We start from the raw sequence: 19,208 nt of genomic DNA on the forward strand, positions 1-19,208 counted from the left end.
ATGACACAATTACAATTTCATTTAATAACATTTCTTGTCAAAGTGGAAGTTGAAAACATTAAAGACCAAAAGAAGAAATGCCTACACACTGCTTCTTTATACCTGTGTGGCCTCCAGCAATGTGTAGTGGTCTGTTTCATTAATATTGAAGAGTTGGTTTTGCTAAGCGTTCTTTATTGTTTATGATTTTTTCACAACAATTTAGGTTACTTCAAGGCCTGATATGAACTGTACTTTTTCTCTTTTCTGATAAAGAAGTTCCTTAAGAGTTTTTGCAAATTTGCTTTTAATGTGTAGACATTTGTACGTAAGAGCACCATTTATGAATATATTGCCCATCATTTTACTTATCTAATTAGGAAATAAATATGTCTTCTCATCACAAACCATCTATACAGGTTTGCTCACACTTTCACCTTTACTTGAAAAACATCTGTGGTTTAAACAATGTCAATAACGTCTACATAGAAAAAATAAAAATAAAGAACCCGGAACAAACCAGCAGTGGTGTGTGGCTATATTTGGTTGTCTTTATATTTATAACCTATAATAACTAACCAGCACCTGCAAATAATGCAAGGTGTTTTTGTGCCTCTGAGAAATGACATGATGTTTAAAACATGCCGCACGGTTTCCAGGCCATTTATTTAAAATGTTTTCCCTCATTCAACATTTTGTAAGTTTCCTAGCCTTTTAAAATCATTACAAAAGTCACTTACAAAACTTAATCTGATCATCCACATAGATAAAAATTATTAAAAAATACATGAACAAATGAATGAATATAAAATTAAAATAGATTTAATAAAAAGAAAAGAAAAGAAAATGAAATAGGAAAGTAAATAAATAAGGGATTAAATACAAAAGGAGAAAACAAGCAAATACCAACAGAAATATTAACGTATGTCACATTTTATCAATACATCAAGCCTAAGTTTATTTTTGTTGAAATAATAATAATAAAATGGATACAAAGTTACATCACCCAGGATGTGTCACCTCGAAAAATAGGAAGCAATGGTTATCCGTGAGCTAACGTTAATACACAGCTAGCTTAAGACACCTATCAAACGGACTAACGTTACCTGCTACTGTAATACGTTAAGGATGGATGGATGGATGGACGGATGGACGGATGGACGGATGGACGCGCGCGCGCGCACACACACACACACACACACACACACACACACACACACACACACACACTTTAATTGATCGATTTAATCACACTGGAAAACTTAAACGCAGTAACGTTGACGTTACATCACAGCACAACCAACAAGCTATCAGATGTTAGCTTGTTGGCAGACTGTCTATGGTCAGCACTAAAACTGTCAAATGTATGCTAACTAGCGTTAAAATGACTTACTGGACGATGTCTTCACATGCCTCCAACCCAAACTTGTGGTGTAGCTGGTCCACACACCACTTCAACAGAGCCTCTGACATTTTACCAACTAAAAAAGAGTTTACACTCCGAGCTCAGACCAAAGGTAGCGTCTGCGGCGTGTCAAACCAAACCTGAATCATGAACGCGTTTCCAGTCGGCGACATAACACAGGCACACACAGACACTGCGTGGCATCGGAGAATCCCATCCGGAAACAACCCGTGCTGTGGAGTAGGGTTCCTGCCAAATAGGTTAGTACGACTTCAAACACAAGCGAGTCGTTATGTTGTCAGGGATCGAAGATACATTATAAATGTCTATATCCAGTTAGACTCAACTGTTCGTGAAACTATAAACCATTTTGATCAGTGTAGGTGCGTAATTGGGTGTAACTGTTAATTTCCGTCACTAGGTGGCAGTTTTGTTATGCAGTGAAATACAGGCGCCTTCAGCTAGTACTTTACAATAATATTTAATTAAGTACCAAATTACTTCTTACATAATAAGGTGGACGTCGAAATGGATAATGCTAGCTAGCATTTGCCCATTTTTAAAGTCCAGCCTAAAATAAAATGCATATAGGCTAAATATAGTAGCATCAATTACAAATGCAGCAGCAAGAACTGATTGACTTTTCTTTTTTAATTTTATTTACAGTATGGGGAAAAAATGTGCTACATCTTCATTTAAAAAATGTAAATTGTACAGGTGCACCTCTTTCTGGTAGAATTTTTCTTTTTCTTTTTACAATAACATACATACTTCACCATCAGGTTTGAGATCAGTGTTCCACCACCCGCTATTACAGTTTTTTCCAATTGCTAAAACACAATTTTGCAAACTAGGCTGGTTTTATCAAAATACTTAACACAATTCACAAAACCGCACACCTAAACTGCAAAATACCTCATATATCCTGCAAAATGAAGCACTGCAACTAAAACTACATATAGCATTATCAAAATCAAACTTTTGCACCAAATGGCACACACTTCATTCATATTACCAGATTTTTGTCTAACCAACTACACACTGTTGGGCATAATGAAAAGCAATCTCATCTTTAGTGGGCTTTGTCATAATACTAAAATAGTTCAAATTGTAGAAAATTCTTCAGATTGTTCACATGCACAGAAATATTTGCAGATATACACACATGCTGTTGAAACATTTATTTTTTTATTTTTCACCAAACAAGTCAGTGCAACATATGCACAGCAGATATATTTATATTGGACTGAACAAAAATATGCTCACAAAAAACAGTAAACTGAAAAAGAAAATTGCAGAAAAAATATATATAAAAAAAAAGAGGCAAGAAAAATAATTAGGCCGCACAGCTGGGTCTTCCCACTGTTGTTGTAAAAAAAAGGTGCTCACCTGTGGTCTTTTCATAGTGCTTACTTCCTGATTGAAGTGGTAACAATTAACCATTGAGGTGTTTGACCATGGGGCACATACATTGGCCAATTAGCTCATGTAGTATCATTTTGAATGGCAGTGTTTTGAAATGGCAAACATGTGACTTTATGTCAGATTGTTGTATCCTATGCAGAAAAACCGTGTTCAGTGCATTTAAAAAGTGCCATTTTGAATTGCAAAATGTGTGTAAAGCAGAAAATGTGTTTAGACTTTTGGAGACTTGAGAAGAGGTTTTGCTCTCTGTGTGTCAGTTTAAATAATTGTGCTGTACATGTCATTTTAGTGTGTTAGCAATTGGAAAAAACTGTAAGCCTGTCTCCTCAGCTTCTAGGCGCTGCTGCATCACCTCCTCTTCAGCTGGAGAGTTTGCTTCTGCGTTTGTGGGCTCACCGTTTTATGTAAAGAATGGTCTGCTATCTCCCTCTTCCCCAGATAACATTCTGTCTGTGTTCCATTCCACATGCACTGAAATCCTAGACTCTATTGCCCCTCATCGGATGAAACCTATTAAACGTAAGGTGGACCTCTGGCTAAATGACACCACAAGGGCCCTTAGGCAACACTGCAGACAAGCTGAACGAAGATGGAAGAAGGACAATTCACATGTATCACTGGGTTTATTAAGGGGCAGTCTAGCTACATACCAGATGGCTGTTAAGGTGGCGAAGATGCACCAGCTCTCTTATGTTATAGCTAGCAGTTGCCATGAACCTAGAGTGTTATTTAATACTATTAACTCTGTTGTAAATCCATGCACCTCTGCTCCGACATATGTTTCAATCAGTACATGTGAGAAATTTCTCTGTTATTTTATCGACAAAGTAGCATCTGTCAGGAAAGACGCCAGTGCAAATTTTAAGGTGTTTGTAGCTGCTTCTCCTGCACACTCAGCTTTGTTTGAGGAATTTAAGCCAGTTTCTCTGACGTTACTTAGTGAGGTGGTACAACACATGAAACCTACCAACTATCCCCTAGACATTGTTCCCGACAGAATGGTGAAGGAGGTTTTTAATAGCACCATTGGGTCGAGTCTTCTTAATTTTTTTTTAATTCTTGTCTTAGTTTAGGTTCTGTCCCAGAAGCCTTTAAACATTCTGTGGTCAGGCCCCTACTTAAGAAGCCTAATCTTGACCCCACAGTGTTGTCCAATTTTAGACCAGTCTCTCATCTGCCTTTTCTTTCAAAGGTTTTGGAAAAAGTTGTTTTCATACAGTTACAAGCCTTTTTACAGCAGAACTCTGTGTTTGAAAAATTTCAATCTGGTTTTAGATCACATCACAGTACTGAGTCTGCACTGTTGAGAGTACATAATGATATTGCCTTGTCTGTAGATGCCGGGAATCCTACTGTTTTAGTGCTTTTGGACCTCACAGCGGCTTTTGACACAGTGGACCATGCAGTCCTCCTCTCTCGCCTTGAGCATTGTGTAGGCATCAGAGGCTCGGCACTTCAATGGAGGAGCTTTTCTGTCATGATTGGTGACCTCTCCTCATCAGATGCTCCTCTCTCTTGTGGGGTACCCCAGGGCTCAATTCTTGGCCCCATTCTGTTTTCTTTATATATGCTGCCTTTAGGGGCTATTATAGGAAAGCACAACCTGTAATTTCATTGTTACGCAGATGATTTGCAGATCTATTTGCAAATCGGCGCCTATGGATGAAGACATTGTGCTTCTATATTTACCTGACAGAGAACATCATCATGCAGTATCAGAATGTAATCACAAAATATCATAATTAAAATGTGGAGTAATCAGACATTAGCGTCATGGACTCAGCAGTGTGCTACCCACCCTGCCCGTTATGAGAGCTAAACAGCACATATCTGCGATCATTAACCACCAGAATTGGAGTGTGTGTGTGTGTGTGTGTGGTTTGTGTGTGCGCGCGCGTGTGTGTGCGCAGAGAGAGAGAGAGAGAGAGATCTTGTCGGATCATTAAGGAATTTAACATGTCAGCAGAGGTGTTCATTTCCATACAGGTTTAGTGGCTTGACGGTTAACGGTGAAGTAGCTTGTTCTGCTAGCTCACAGCAATTTAATGCAATATCAGGAGTCAGAGGCGCTGATGTACAGGTAACCTTCCCCAAAACAGGGACACACACAGATAGGCTACGTCTCGCTTTATCTCGTTTCTTCCCAAGAGGGAGTTTTTCCTCGCCACTGTCGCACTGCTTGCTCTTGAGGGAATTACTGGAATTGTTGGAATTGTTGGGGCTTTGTAAATTATAGAGTGTGGTCTAGACCTACTCTATCTGTAAAGTGTCTCGAGATAACTTATGTTATGATTTGATACTATAAATAAAATTGAATTGAATTGAATTGAATCTCACGCTCTGTCTGCACTTGTTGTAACTGGTTGTGCTTTGCATGTGTGGGATTCTGAAACGTCCTTAAATTCGGGAATTGTCGTTTGTTTATTCAAAGTCAAAGACAGTCCAAAATAGTGCTACTTGGCACACATTGTAGCTGCCAAAGCTCCGCTGCTCTCTCTCCCTCTGCTCCTGCTCACTGCTCACTGTGAGGGGGGGAGTGGCCAGCGGCTAGAGCGGCAAAAGCCAATGTGTGCTTCTTTTACCTATATATTTAACGATATCTTTTGCATTTCTAATCCAAACAACGTCGAACTTGGCACTGCACTTACTCGTGCCCATAGCAAGACACCTGTCAAGTTTGAAATCCATCGGACTAACGGTTCGAGAGATATGCGCTTAACACCCAGACGGACCGACGGACAGACAGACGTTCCTGCAATTATAGATAGATAGATAGATAGATAGATAGATAGATAGATAGATAGATAGATAGATAGATAGATAGATAGATAGATGAGCTTTTTCCAGCTTCGTCTCCTGGCTAAAGTTAAGCCCTTCCTTAACAGGCACGATCTAGAAAAGGCGATTCATGCTTTTATTAGTTCAAGGTTGGATTACTGTAATGCTCTTTATCTTTTCTTTAAATCTCACGTCTTCAACTTGTGCAAAATGCTGCTGCTCTCTTTTTAACAAATACATCTAGACGTGCACATATGACTCCCGTTCTCTACACTCTACATTGGCTCCCTGTGCGTTTTAGAATAGATTTTAAGATTTTATTGTTTGCTTTCAAGGCCTTAAATGGTCCGGCCCCAGAGTGAAAACTTTGCGGGAGCACAACCAGTCATTGTGTTCTTCAAATCAGCGAGTTTTAGAAGTGCCAAGGTCAAGGTATAAACGGTGGGGAGATCAGGCTTTTGCTGTTGCTGCCCCGAGACTCTGGAACAAGTCACCCCCTGATAGTCGCACTATTACAGATGTAGCTCTTTTTAGGTCCAAACTCAAAACGTATCTGTTTAGTCTGGCTTTTAATACGTAGCAGTCGTGTGACAATTTCATTCTTCTGTTTCTTTGTAACCTTTTCTGATTTTACTGTTTTCTATGTTCATTCTTTATATTGTATGGTATGTGTTTTTACTCCTGGTTTCTGATGTTAAGCACTTTGTATACCTGCTGGTTGCTGTAAAGTGCTATATAAATACATTTTGATTGATTGATAGTTGTACAGTCCTATTTGTTTAAGTAATATCTGGAATTTGCTTTTGACATTTGTGTAATTGGTGAGATGTGCACTCTAATTGCTTAAAATTTGATTTTCTGGTTGGAACAACTTTCTTTTTCAGTGCCATTCAGTTTTTACAAAATTAGATGTAGGCATTCTGATGACTCATCACACAAATATACAGGAGCTGTACTGGAGCACGTTTGTGTTTTATTTACCCAGAGTAGTTTTTATTGTCAATTCGACTTTATTTATATAGCACATTTCGTACATAGTAAAATGCAACACAATGTGCTTTACATATTGTCTGATTCAATTTGACAGTGCAAAGGTCAATGTTATCATTTGTAGTCCAAACAGAAAAATGTGGATGGAGCAGCAGTATACTTACTGTATACTGGTATACAAAACATAGTTCTGTATAGCAAGAGAACATTCTTATATGCAGTCCCCATTTTCAAATAGAAAAAATACATTTATTTGTGAAATGTCAAAGTACAACAAAAACGTCATACAAATTTATTTTGACCATACAGTTTTCTTTAATTAAAAAAATAAGCAACAATCAATAAGTAAGACCAAGGAAGAACATGGTTGCATATGACAATAATTTGCATATGACAATAATTTGTATAGGAAAAGCAACTTACAACATCACATAACTGTTTTCGATATATTAATATTAAGGTGATACCACAAATACATTTCAATACAAGATAGCCTACTGTAACTGTTATATATGGAGTAGATTTGAGAATAGATGCATTGTAATGAACAATATTACACAGGTAACATCACATAAAAAACCACACCTGCATGTATTGTTAGCAAATTACATCACTTAAACAATGCTATTATAGCATATAGCTAGTACCAGTATTTTTTTTAAAATCATTTTAAGAGATCACATTTAGATGTTTTTCTTTAATATGCCATTAGGCTGTGTAATATTAAGCCAAAGGCTGGTCATTTTACACCACCATAATGTAGGTATAAATTCAACTTTTTATGCATTACATTTTGCCTGAAGTCCTCAATTTAACTTTGCGTTAAGTATGGTTAAATATTTGGTGATATACAAGTCCCATGCTAGTATACTTAACTGTATCCAAATTACCCCCATGAGGTTACTCTGTGAGAGAGTAGCACTGCTACTTCTGCTACTTGGGCGGAGTGATTTGCTCGCCGCACCTGAGAAGCCCCTTAGTGAGGAGCACAGAGTTCGCCTGGAGTTCGCTCAGAGTTGGAGTAATAATCACTCCGCCCAAGTAGCAGTGCTTCGCCTTCTGAGAATATAGTTCCCAGTATGTATACGGTTAGAAGATGGCTGTGTCTCATGTGACCTTGTTATTTGTACACCCTGTGACTATACAAATCACAACATGTAAATAGGAAAATGTTGGCGTTATTTTGTCACTTATTGGGAGCAGTAGGCTAGATGGAGCCGGTTACCTCCAGGATCTGTGCTAAGCTAGGCTAGCGGTGGGTGCGTCAGACAGAGTTACGACACGCACTGAGATGAGAAGGGTATGGACATATCTAACTCTGGGGGATACGCTGAGTCACAATAAGTCGCCGTGTTCCTTTAAATGGGGAACTCCAAACCTTTTTTAGAATTCATACATGTAATTCCTATGGTCTAAGACAGTCCACAAATATTAGCAAACATGAACAACTCTTTCCCAAATATAAAAACTAGAGGGCTAAAACTCAAATTTGTAATGTTATCAAGTATAAAGTCCAGAAGTGCTCCATAGAAAATTAATTGGGAAAGATGTTAAAGATGACAGTAACCGCACCCAGGGGAATCTTTTTAATATATGGGTACATTTTCTGTTTCAGAACTGAGTACTACAATAGAATAAAGCTCATTTGGGTATAACAAAAAAAGAAAAATCATTCTCTCATTCATTATCTATGGAGCAGTTCTAGACTTCATACTCAATGATCACAAGTTTGAGACTTACTGTACTTCTCTGGTTTCTGGCTTTGACAGGGAGTAGCTCATGTACACAAACATTGATTGAACTTTCCTAGGCCATGAATTCTTTATTTGGGTGGTGTTCCCCTTTAAGTGAAGAAATCTTTTGAAATGGCCTCTACAAAGTTGGGTGCTGACATGAGGATCCCAATAGTGCAGAGGATAGTGAAGAGGGAGAAAGCCATGAGACAAAGCCTGTCGATAACAGACGCAGCAAATTTCCACTCGTTGCACACTAACTCGTCCTCGTCTTGGTCACGGAAGCGCTTGGCAATAAAGTGCACCTCATCCAGGATCTTGGCCAGCTCTGGTTCCACTCTGCAAGCTGAGGAGCTGTGACCTGCGGGGAGGAGCAGCTCATCCTCACCTGCTCGTCCAACCAGCCGTCCGCAGAGGACCCCGGAGTCACAAGAGGTGGCAGCTGTGGAGTAGTGGATGCTCTCCAGGCCACGCATGCCAACGTAAAGCATGTTGCCGTTGGTGGAATGGGAGGCTGAAGTGCTTGCATTGAGCTCCACGCTGGTCAGGCTGTTCCGTGGAGCCTTGTTGTGACAGGCTGAACGCACTCGCTCCTCACCTGGGCGCTTCATGCGCAGGAACCAGGCGCACCAGTTCAGCAGGATCACACGGGTCTTTGAGATCAAACAGTAATGAATAAGAAATGAATAAAATAAGGGTGTTAGTAATTTTCAATGAATGCAGAATACATCCACCAAAGAACATACAGCCTGTCTAATTTGTTTGGTTTACCACAATAATGTTCACTTTCGCAGAAGTCAAATCTGCTTAAACGGCATATTATGCTCATTTTCAGGTTCATAATTGTATTTAGAGGTTATATCAGAATAGTTTTACATGGTTTAATTTAAAAAAAAAACACCATATTGTTGTTGTGCTGCACATTGCTGCAGCTCCTCTTTTCACCCTGTGTGTTGAGCTCTCTGTTTTAGCTACAGAGTGAGGCATCGCACTTCTGTTCCATCTTTGTTGGGAGTCACACATGCACAGTAGCTAGGTAAGGACTACTAGCCAGTCAGAAGCAGAGTATGAGGGCGTGCCATGCTAGCAGCTAGGCGAGCATTATAACGTGTGTTACAAAGTGACGCACGTTCGTCACGGAAGTAAAGGCTGGACTACAACAGAGCTGTTTGGAGCAGTTTGTGAACAGTGTTTTCTGTTGGAGATGGTAAGTCCCTTTGGGGTGGACTTTGGGCTTTTTCACTTTGTAAACCTATAACGTGCACAAAAAAGATATATAACACAATAAAGGAAAGGGAAAAAGCCAAAAAGCATAATATGAGCACTTTAACATTTCAGAGAGATGCTCCACTCGTCATTGCACTTTTCCTTAACTGTCCAATCACAATGAAAAGCTGATTACATCATGGCCCCATAAAATACCAGTTTACACACCGTCACATTTTTGGTCAACAGTTTAAGTACAAAAAGTATAATCATTGCACTGCAGAGGGTATATTGAACTGCAGGTAACCACTCTGCTTTGTGTTGTAGCACTCTTTGACTCTAAACCTTTTCATTATGTTGTTATATCAGGAGACCTCATTGTGCAAGAAAGAAAGACATTTGTAGAAACACATTAGCCAGACTGAATCCTCCTGGGGAATTCCTGCGTGTATGTTTTTATATTTTCACAACTGGCTAACAACCTTTAGCATAAAAGAACACCTGAAGACCTCTTAGCACATTCCTGCCTGTTCAAGAAGAATGAATGAATGAATGAATGAATGAATTTTATTGGTCGTAACCAAAGGGTAGTGTCAGAAGCTTCAGCTTACATAAGGTAACAAATTGGCAAGGAAAGAAATGTACAAGACAAGAAAAATAAAAAATACAAAAAAAACTAAAGAACATATACACGTACCCAGATACATTTCTACATACATACATACATACACGCCTACATATACCCATAAGGGTCAGTACTTATATAGAGTACATTGCCACCATAAGGTGAATAATATGCTTAATAATGATGATAACCATAATGATAATGATGTTTATCATCACCATTATCAACATTCTCACAGAATAATACTACACAATGTCTATACTTATCTAGTGTCATGTCTTTGAACCCTTTTTTTTTAATTTGAAGACATTCCTACTATGTTTTAATTCCTCTGGTAATGTGTTCCATAACTTCACACCACAGACAGATTTGCACCTGCTTTTCATCACTGTGTTACAGGTAGGTTGTTTACAATTGAGTTCGCCGAGGGCATAACCCCCTTAAGATACCTGGTGGACACGTGGTCTTACACGAGCAAATGCATATTAATCTTAATAAACCCCAGTACGTGAAGCAAAAAAAGCAGCATAATCAAAGCAGTTGTCCACAGTTATTCATAATGTGCTCCACAGTTTTGGGGTGTGACGAGAGTCAAGTGGCTAAAGTGGTGTTAATGGGATCATTGTATAAGTCACGGACAATGTTGTAACATGAAACAACACTCACCCACTTCGGCATCTTGCTTCCATCAGGGTCATGGTGGTGATATTGTAAGACGAGAACTGTGGCAATTACTGAGAGGCCAACAATGACCATGGTAGTGGCAAAGTATTGAGCTGGGTGAAGAAGAAATAGAGGAAACAGTAAGAATGGATGCAGAAAGTTGTGTCATGCAGGTAACATTACAAGGAGACAACATGAGGATAAAATTAAACTGTTTCAGTGTAAGGAAAAGTGCTCACAGTCCAAGAGAGCATAATTCCCTTCTTGCCTTGAGCACTCTGCTAACTTGATGTGTCAGAGAAATGCAAAGATACTTTTTCATTTTGGTTTCAAATACAGTGACTCGGATCTGTATATAAAAAAAAACTGCTTAAACTTAGTTACACTTTGATATGAGAGAATCCCTGATGAAAAATGACTACACACATTTTCACCCGTGTCTTCCCACTGATAGCAATTGACACCCATAGCGACTTCTTTTCAACTTTAGCCTGGCTTACCTATTAAAGGCACCGAGTCCGATGTGGCGGGCATAATCTCTGCAACCAGCAGCATAAAGACAGTCAGGGAGAGCAGGACTGTAATGCCTGGGAAGGAGACCAAATCTCAGTAAGAACCTCACAACAAAACTATTAGGGGAAGGAAAAGTATTCAAATCTGCTACAAGTATGCAAAGTTGGGTGTTATATGGCAGTCAAAAAATGTCCATCCTTAAAATATATACATATATACTGAGAGGCTTATGCCTCAACGCAGAGGTCCTGGGTTCGAGTCCGACCTGTGACAATTTCCTGCATGTCTTGCCCCTCTCTCTCCCCTTTCTCACCTATCTGTCCTATCGATTAAAGGCGGAAAGCTCACAAAAAAAATATGCAAAAGATTAAGTGCGCTAGTTGTGCGAGTGTTTCCAGTTGCATTATACTGCATTTGTAATGCCTTATATTATCATGCTAATTCAGCTTTGTTTCAAATGTATGCTGCTCTTCCACAATGGGATACTATAGCTGAATGTGAAGGAGGATTCCCCAAAATTAGAATTGCAGAGCTGTTGGGGCTTATAATGTGTCACAGTCACAGACTACGCTACCTGAGAAGTACAAGCACAGAAAGACAAACAGGTTTCTTCAAAATGCCAGAGCAGAGTTTTCATTAATGGGCTGACAACGCTAAGCCACTGGCTCTTTGGCTGTCTTACTAGACTGAACTTCTTAGCAGGATTTAAGAGAATATAATTAACTGCATGCATGCTGATATACATTTGACACCTCTGAAAAACATGTAACAGCTGCCTTCATGTTTTCTTATATATTCTTATGGCTGTGGACCTAGGATGGGCATGTGAATCCTTTCAAATGAGTGGTTTATCATATCTAATACAGAATTTTAAAGAGATTAATATGTAAGGTTTAGTTAACCTAAATTCTAAAATTCATACAGTATATTTCTACTTTTATATTAGTACTAGTATATTAGATTTTTGGATTACATCCAAATAACTCAAAAGCAACAAACAGGAATAATGCTTCTGTTACTCCCGATAATCTAAATCTGGATAATTAGGATCTATTTTCAACCAGAAGTAGAAAATATTAAAAACTGTTTTTAGAAAATGTTGCTGATCAGTCTTTTGAATGTTATTTTAAATGCAATGAGTGACACAAACTTTCGGTTTATCTGCATTGTACAGTGATGCAGGCAGATGTTGCAAAAGTGAAAATGTCTAAAACCTCTGCAAATAGTCTTTACCATATGCAAAGCTGAATACCACACGGGGAAATATGTTTTTTGCTTTGCGATTTGGATGAACCGACAACTATGAAAAATAAAACATGAACACAGTATGATAAATCTTCTAATATAAAACCCTTTACAACACAAAAATGCAGACTATGAGAGTAAAGATTCACACACAATAGTATTATATATATACTGTATATACTATATATATATACCAATATACTGTACGTGAAATATTTGTGCATTTTGCAAACATAATTCTCACGACAGTCCAATTTTAGTGAAATTGAATCTGGGAATGAATGCTGCCATGAATACACATTTCTCAGTTAGTGTTCATTCATTCTCAAATAATAATGTCAACGCGTGGCTGGGTTGATATACGGACTTCATATACAGTAGATCTGTTAGCGCATGAGCCCACACACACACACACACACACACACACACACACACGCACACACACAGTTTACGTAGGGAATATAACTCATGACTTATGCCTGATGTTTGCTGTGAACTACAGTATAAAGTATAAAAAAAACTTTCAAACACATTTAAGGAGCATTAAGATCTACATAACAGCATATTATACTTGGCATGAGCAATTCTTATTTGTGAGCTAAAAAATATCAGAAGGAATGCACACTTGTACAAAAACACACACACACACACACACACACACAGCTGGCTCTAATGCACTGGTAACGACAGAATCCAGCTGTAATTCAGGACCCTTATGATTTGAAGAAGGCACAAACTGCATAAATCAACACCCCCACTCCCACATATACGCATCAGGCACGCACACAAACACACTGCCTCCAAGCCTGTGTAATTTATGCATGGAATTGGCTCATATATTCAAGTCAACTGTAACAATTGAGATAAGATTAAAGTGGTTTCTCGACCACTGACGGTAGAGTCAGTCACTCAGTGCTGATTATCAGATCCGTTCACAAGGCCACAGAGAAAGTGGATTAATGAAAAACCATAGTTTTTCACAGAATGGCTGATTGCCCGGGAGACAAATGGGCTAGGATAAAAATGTATTATAGATGGAGAAACATTTGGAGAATAATACAAAGGTTGGCTCAGTGTCAAAACCACTTGGGCTGTAAAAGATTTAATTTGATTATCTCATTTGTTTTCAGCTATGTTCTTTGACCTTCAATAAAACACAGTCAAGTCAACATAGCAGGAAGCCATGCGGTCCGTGAACATTTTATTGCTATTGTTCAAGAGTTGTGTTATCTTTGCAATAAAGGTGTCAGGTAAAAATAAATAAGTAAATGCATTACACCTCACTTTGTCACTCATCAACAAGAAGAGTCAACATCCGGAAACTATTTCATGGGTCAGATGTGGGGGAAAAAAATTTATATGGGGCAACATATCAACTCTTATGTTAAGTCAGAATCTGAGCAACTCTGTGTTTAGAGCAGAGCTGGACAAATATATCAAATAGGCTGAACACCTACATATTATATTACCAATGCCAGTATAGTATCGGATTGTACAGTATCTGTGTGTGAGGTAGGCGTAAGTTGGTATTGATTGGAAGTTGAGTGAGAGGTGCAGAAAGGCAGTCAGTCAAACTCAAATCTTCTTATAAGGCTATTAAAATAAAACGTATCGAGGCATGTTTCTGATTCATACGGACTAAAAATTTGAAACATTGCTCCCCAGCAGCAGCCACAGAGGTGGGCCAACCGAAAGAAATGGATCTCTGCTTTGCCATGCAACGATTAGGAAGTCATGCATCTAAGAAAATACTGTACATGCAGTACAATTCAGAATTTTCTCATTAACTGGTACATGTACTCCAGTGACAAAATTGCATATTGGCGGGGATGTTTCCCTCCCAAATATTCAAATATGCTCAAATATTGTAATATATTAATATATTATAAATACTGCCCTGTTGTGTGTGTTGTGTGTGTATTCCCAACCCAGTGAGATCTTCTCCCCAGAGTCAGCAGGCAGAAGGAAGACAAGGAGGGCCAGAGTGGAGATCAGCACACACGGAATGAGCAGGTTGAGGCCGTAGTAGAGGGTCCGTCTCCGCATCACCAAGGTGAAGGTGACGTCAGGGTACGGCTCCTCGCAGCAGGCATAGAAACGCTCGTTCTTCCGTCCTGGAACCTCTGTGAGACAACAAAAACAACACAGTGTACTCTGGCTGGCAGAAATGGAGTGAAAAGTTATTGGGAAATCATCATTTTGAATTTTGAATATGCCCCCCGGCCCCCTCCTACCAACAAGGTCCCACTCTCCGTTGGCGATGTAGCCGGTGATATCCGCCTCCAACATCTTCAAGTCCAGAGACCAGCCCCCGTATGTCCAGGAGCCAAACTTCAGGTCACATCTCTGGACATCAAAGGGGAACCAGCGCACATCGATGTAGCAGGTGCTCTTGAAGATCCCTGTTATGGTGATGAACATGAAAATACTTGCTTTGATATGTACTATACTTCACCTGTAGAAGGCTACTGAAGAGAGTGACAGAAACGGATGGGGTGACATTTCGAGCTCTGATAGAGAATCAAGAACTCTAGATGAAGAAAGCAGAGGGAGGTTTTAAAAAAAAAAATGACAGCGCCCAACAGCTATATAGGCAGGAAGAGAGATATGGAGACCAAGTGCCATCCATCCTAAGGAGAGTATAAAAATCCAATATGGCAATGAGATGAAAGAGACCGGTAAGCCTTCAGGAGAGGCAGGCACCAAACTAATTTACATCCATACTTAAGAAAGATATGAGACGTCAGCAGTAAACAAGGTCTCTCGCCTCTCTCTCAGTGCCAAGAAGATGATAAACCTCAGCAGGGACTGAATACAGATGGGGAGCAGGAAATACAATGAGCCCAGTGACAAAGACCAGTTATCAGGAAATAATTTGGAATGTAAATTGCCTTAAATGACTCAAAACACAATGATATAAAGTCAAAGTCAAGGAATTTACAGTACATTGTATAGAATACAAACAAATATACAAATATAGTAGCCTACTAGTACAGTGCCCGTTGAAAACATGCCTGTATGGAATGGGCCGATTGCTTGGCATCCTGTATTGTGCTGTACTTTCACGTATGTAACTAAGTACATTTTCTCTAATACTGCACCGTACAACTCTAAGGTGCATGTACACTTCTTTATTTATAATTTTTTATTATTACTATTTTATGCTACTTTATTCTTAAACTCCAGTGCAGTTTAGAGGCAAATATTGCAATTTTTGCTCCACTTTATTTGACAGCTCTAATTACTTTGCAGATTTAGATTACTATTACAAAATATAATCAAATAATAAATTATGTATTTTTATAGATTAAGCTACCCAGCAGTATATAAAATAATTAAGCCCCACCTTTACTGGCACTAACATTAAAGTGATTACCACATGAATGCATCATTACTTATAATTCAGTAATATACTATATATCATTCTGCATGAGTACTTTTACTTTTAGTATATTTTATGCTGATACTTTTGTACTTTGTACTTTGACTTACAAATATATATAAATATATATATTAAAAATATAAACATATTTGTACTTCAGTAAAAGATCTTAACTACATCAGTTTATTTTTTATTTTTCTTAATTCCCTCTACCACAGCTACATAAAACCACAGACAGCAAGGTGAAGACGAGCTGGAGTCAGTCCACAGAGCCCTGAAGCATCGCCCTCGCTGTAATTCAAAGTTTATTAATATTGAATGTATTGCAGATCAGTAATCAATGCTTCATTGTTTTTTTTAAGTACATAATAACATATGCAATGTCCCCAAATTACCCGTGCAATAAGGAACCGTAACCCAACATTATGCATTAACATTAATTAATCAGACCTAGTTAATATTTTCAGACAGATAGTGCTGTTCTTTTGTGTGTGAGCCAGGGGCTACATGTGTTGCGGTACTGAAACGGAGCGGAGATCTAAAGATTTAAGGTTTAAGGAAAAAGGTTTCTTGCCTTCTTGCTTTTGTGGATGATAAATCTCCTAAAAATTGCCTCTGCTAATTTGTTATGCGAGTGCTCTCTGATTAAAGGGATCATTTTCACTTTTTAACATGCACCCTTTCATGTGGTCATCACCCCTTCGTGTGACAGATGGACAGACAGAGACTTCTGGATAGTGAGATTCTTGAGACAAAGAAACTACATGCGATTGACATCATCCTCTGGACATGCGCTGGTCAGTTCACGTGTGCCAAACTATTGAAACCCAAGTTGTTAAACATCTGTTTCTCCCATGCACAGGGACCCTTCGTCTAGTAATTATGGGGCCCCACTGCCAGAAATAGCAATCTGCAAGCCAGGGACTATCACCAATGTTTCACTTAAATGATAAGCTTATAAGTTTGTGTTTATTTACCTTCATATCTGCAATCCGGTAATCATTTAATGCAGTTGTTTTGAGCTCAAGTGCCGAGTGACCGTTTTGGGCCAATATGGCATTCAATGAGTATTCATTTGGAACGAAGTGGAGAGGCAATTTGCTTCAGAGGCAATCAATCCAGAAGAAATTCAATGATTGGGCTATTTACGGTGGTATCGATTAAGATGCTGAGGCAAGGCAGTCCGTCTCTTCTGCGTGGTCAGAGAAAAAAAAGGGGGGAAGAAGAGCTTGCCAAGGAGAGCAGTAATCACCAGCTGTGACAGGAAGGCCTTCTGTTTCAATGTATTCCCATGCATGTGTGTGTGTGTGTGTGTGTGTGTGTGTGTGTGTGTGTGTGTGTGTGTGTGTGTGTGTGTGTCCTTTAAGACCACACAGTCTGGCAGTAGTGGATCAGAAGGGGCTTGTTCACTAACAGAGTGTGATAGTGATGAATCGTTTGGGGCATGTGACATTAAATTACTGTTACTGGGATAAGACCATTTAAAACACAAAGTGCACACCAGTTAGACAATTTGGTGAAAATACCCTTATTGGCTTTCCCACTCAAGGGTTAGATGAGAACATGCACACCACTCTCATATCTCTCCATTAAATATGAAGCTGTCGTTTTGGTTAGCTCAACTTAGCTTAGCATAAAGACTGGAAATGAGGGGGAAAACCAGCAGGCTAGCTGTTTCACCCGTTTTCACTTTTAATGCTAAGCTAAAACCAAGCTAAGACATGAGAGTGGTGTTTGTCCAACTCTCGGCAAGAAGGCGAACACACATTCCTAAAATATGAACCAACCTGAAAAGTGTTACTCAAGCAACTTTTTGACATAATGAAGCAGCATTTTGGATGGATTTCTGCCAAGACTAATTATGCTGATAGCTTTAGGGAGTTAATTCAAAGATCTTGTTCATGAAAACTCAGCAGCAGCTGCTGTTTTCTCACTAAACCTTAGAGGAAATCCCCAATGAAAACACAGCATAATGTTTATACAGTTTATCATGGTTATACAGCACAATAATAGGAGCTTGCTTGAGTATACATTTTACAAAAACCGGGAGCAGGATAATTTGATAATTGTGCATCTGACAGGAGCTAAAAGCTTTTATGTGCAAATGAATTTATTTTGTAATTTTTTTATGAAAACATCACCATTAATCAGAGCGCTGTCAGCTATTTGATTATGGTTTGATATTTGCATATCATATATGATAAAATAATGATACCTTATTGTCCCCTGAAATCTGGTGTCTTGATTTATGTAACATTAGGCAAAAGTTTTGATGCCGGGAAAACTTCATTGGGGGGCTAGCACTGAGGATCAAACATTTTTGTTGGGAGGGCCAGATATGGCCGACCACTGCTGTACAGAAAGGATGAATGAATCTGCGCAATCTATCCAACTCCAAACAAAAAAAACTCTCAGTGCTGCTACCACAACTGAGAGTACAATCAAGGGGATAAGCGAGCATCTCGAAAGCTTACCTCCTATGGGGAGATTCTGAGGCTAACAAGCCATCACCTTCCGCTAGCGTTCCATTGGCTCCCATTCATTTTGGCGTCACTTTGACAGCGAATAACTTTACATCTGAAGCGTTTAAAGACTCTATTTGTCCATTGTTTATTTCTAAAGAAACACGACAATTCACGAGACACACAATATTACCTTGTAGCTCACATTATGGCTCCGTAGCAGACGGTTTTGTAAAAATAGGCTAAGGATTGTGTCATAACCACGCGACTTTCTGTCGCACAGTAGAGAAATTACTGTATAGCCAGGAGAAGTTCGCAGGCAATCGGGGGCGGGGATGTGGAGGCATACAGTCAAGGGAGAAGCCCACACAGAGTACATGAATGCATCGGAACAAAATATTTTCAAGAACGTTTTGATGGATTGGAAATACTTCGGTATGTGGCAAATGAATTCATATGAAGTTTAACATTTATCCACAAACAACTAGGATATTTTAAGAAAAGTATATGTTGTTAAATAATGAAGTAGGGGTAACGAGGTATACCTATATTCACGGGGGATGAGGAAATTATACAGGCAATGGAAAAAACCCATCTCAATCTCCGTCTCTGCAAGATTTGGAATGATTCATTCTTCGCACAACTACCAGAAGACAGACAGGTTGCTCACGTCACATCTAAGTTGTCAAGCTCAGTTTGAGGCTGCGCAGTAACGCTTAGCCATCACCAGAAAAGTGCTTCTACTTGACTTCACTGGTCGAAGTCGGAGTCTATGGCGTCGCTGAGTCCATTTCTTTCACTG

The 19,208-nt window shown here is 39.0% G+C and overlaps 2 protein-coding genes across 2 annotated transcripts in view; both read right to left on the reverse strand.

Annotated features, from left to right (window-relative positions):
• The window catches only part of trip4 (thyroid hormone receptor interactor 4), an 86,131-nt gene extending 84,541 nt beyond the window's left edge, over positions 1-1,590 (reverse strand). Inside the window, exon 1 of the mRNA XM_039795566.1 lies at positions 1,373-1,590. Within this exon, the coding sequence (XP_039651500.1) occupies positions 1,373-1,452 (80 nt within the window). The 5' untranslated portion in view covers positions 1,453-1,590. The remainder of the gene's footprint in view (positions 1-1,372) is intronic.
• Positions 1,591-7,878: 6,288 nt separating this feature from the next.
• Positions 7,879-19,208, reverse strand: part of LOC120556157 (neuronal acetylcholine receptor subunit alpha-7-like) — a 33,167-nt gene continuing 21,837 nt past the window's right edge. The window contains 5 exon segments of the mRNA XM_039795567.1: positions 7,879-8,963; positions 10,808-10,917; positions 11,305-11,391; positions 14,491-14,685; positions 14,797-14,964. Of these exon segments, the coding sequence (XP_039651501.1) occupies positions 8,421-8,963; positions 10,808-10,917; positions 11,305-11,391; positions 14,491-14,685; positions 14,797-14,964 (1,103 nt within the window). The 3' untranslated portion in view covers positions 7,879-8,420.

The sequence above is a fragment of the Perca fluviatilis genome, chromosome 3 (genome assembly GCF_010015445.1).
Source record: "Perca fluviatilis chromosome 3, GENO_Pfluv_1.0, whole genome shotgun sequence".
NCBI classification, from domain to species: Eukaryota; Metazoa; Chordata; class Actinopteri; order Perciformes; family Percidae; genus Perca; species Perca fluviatilis.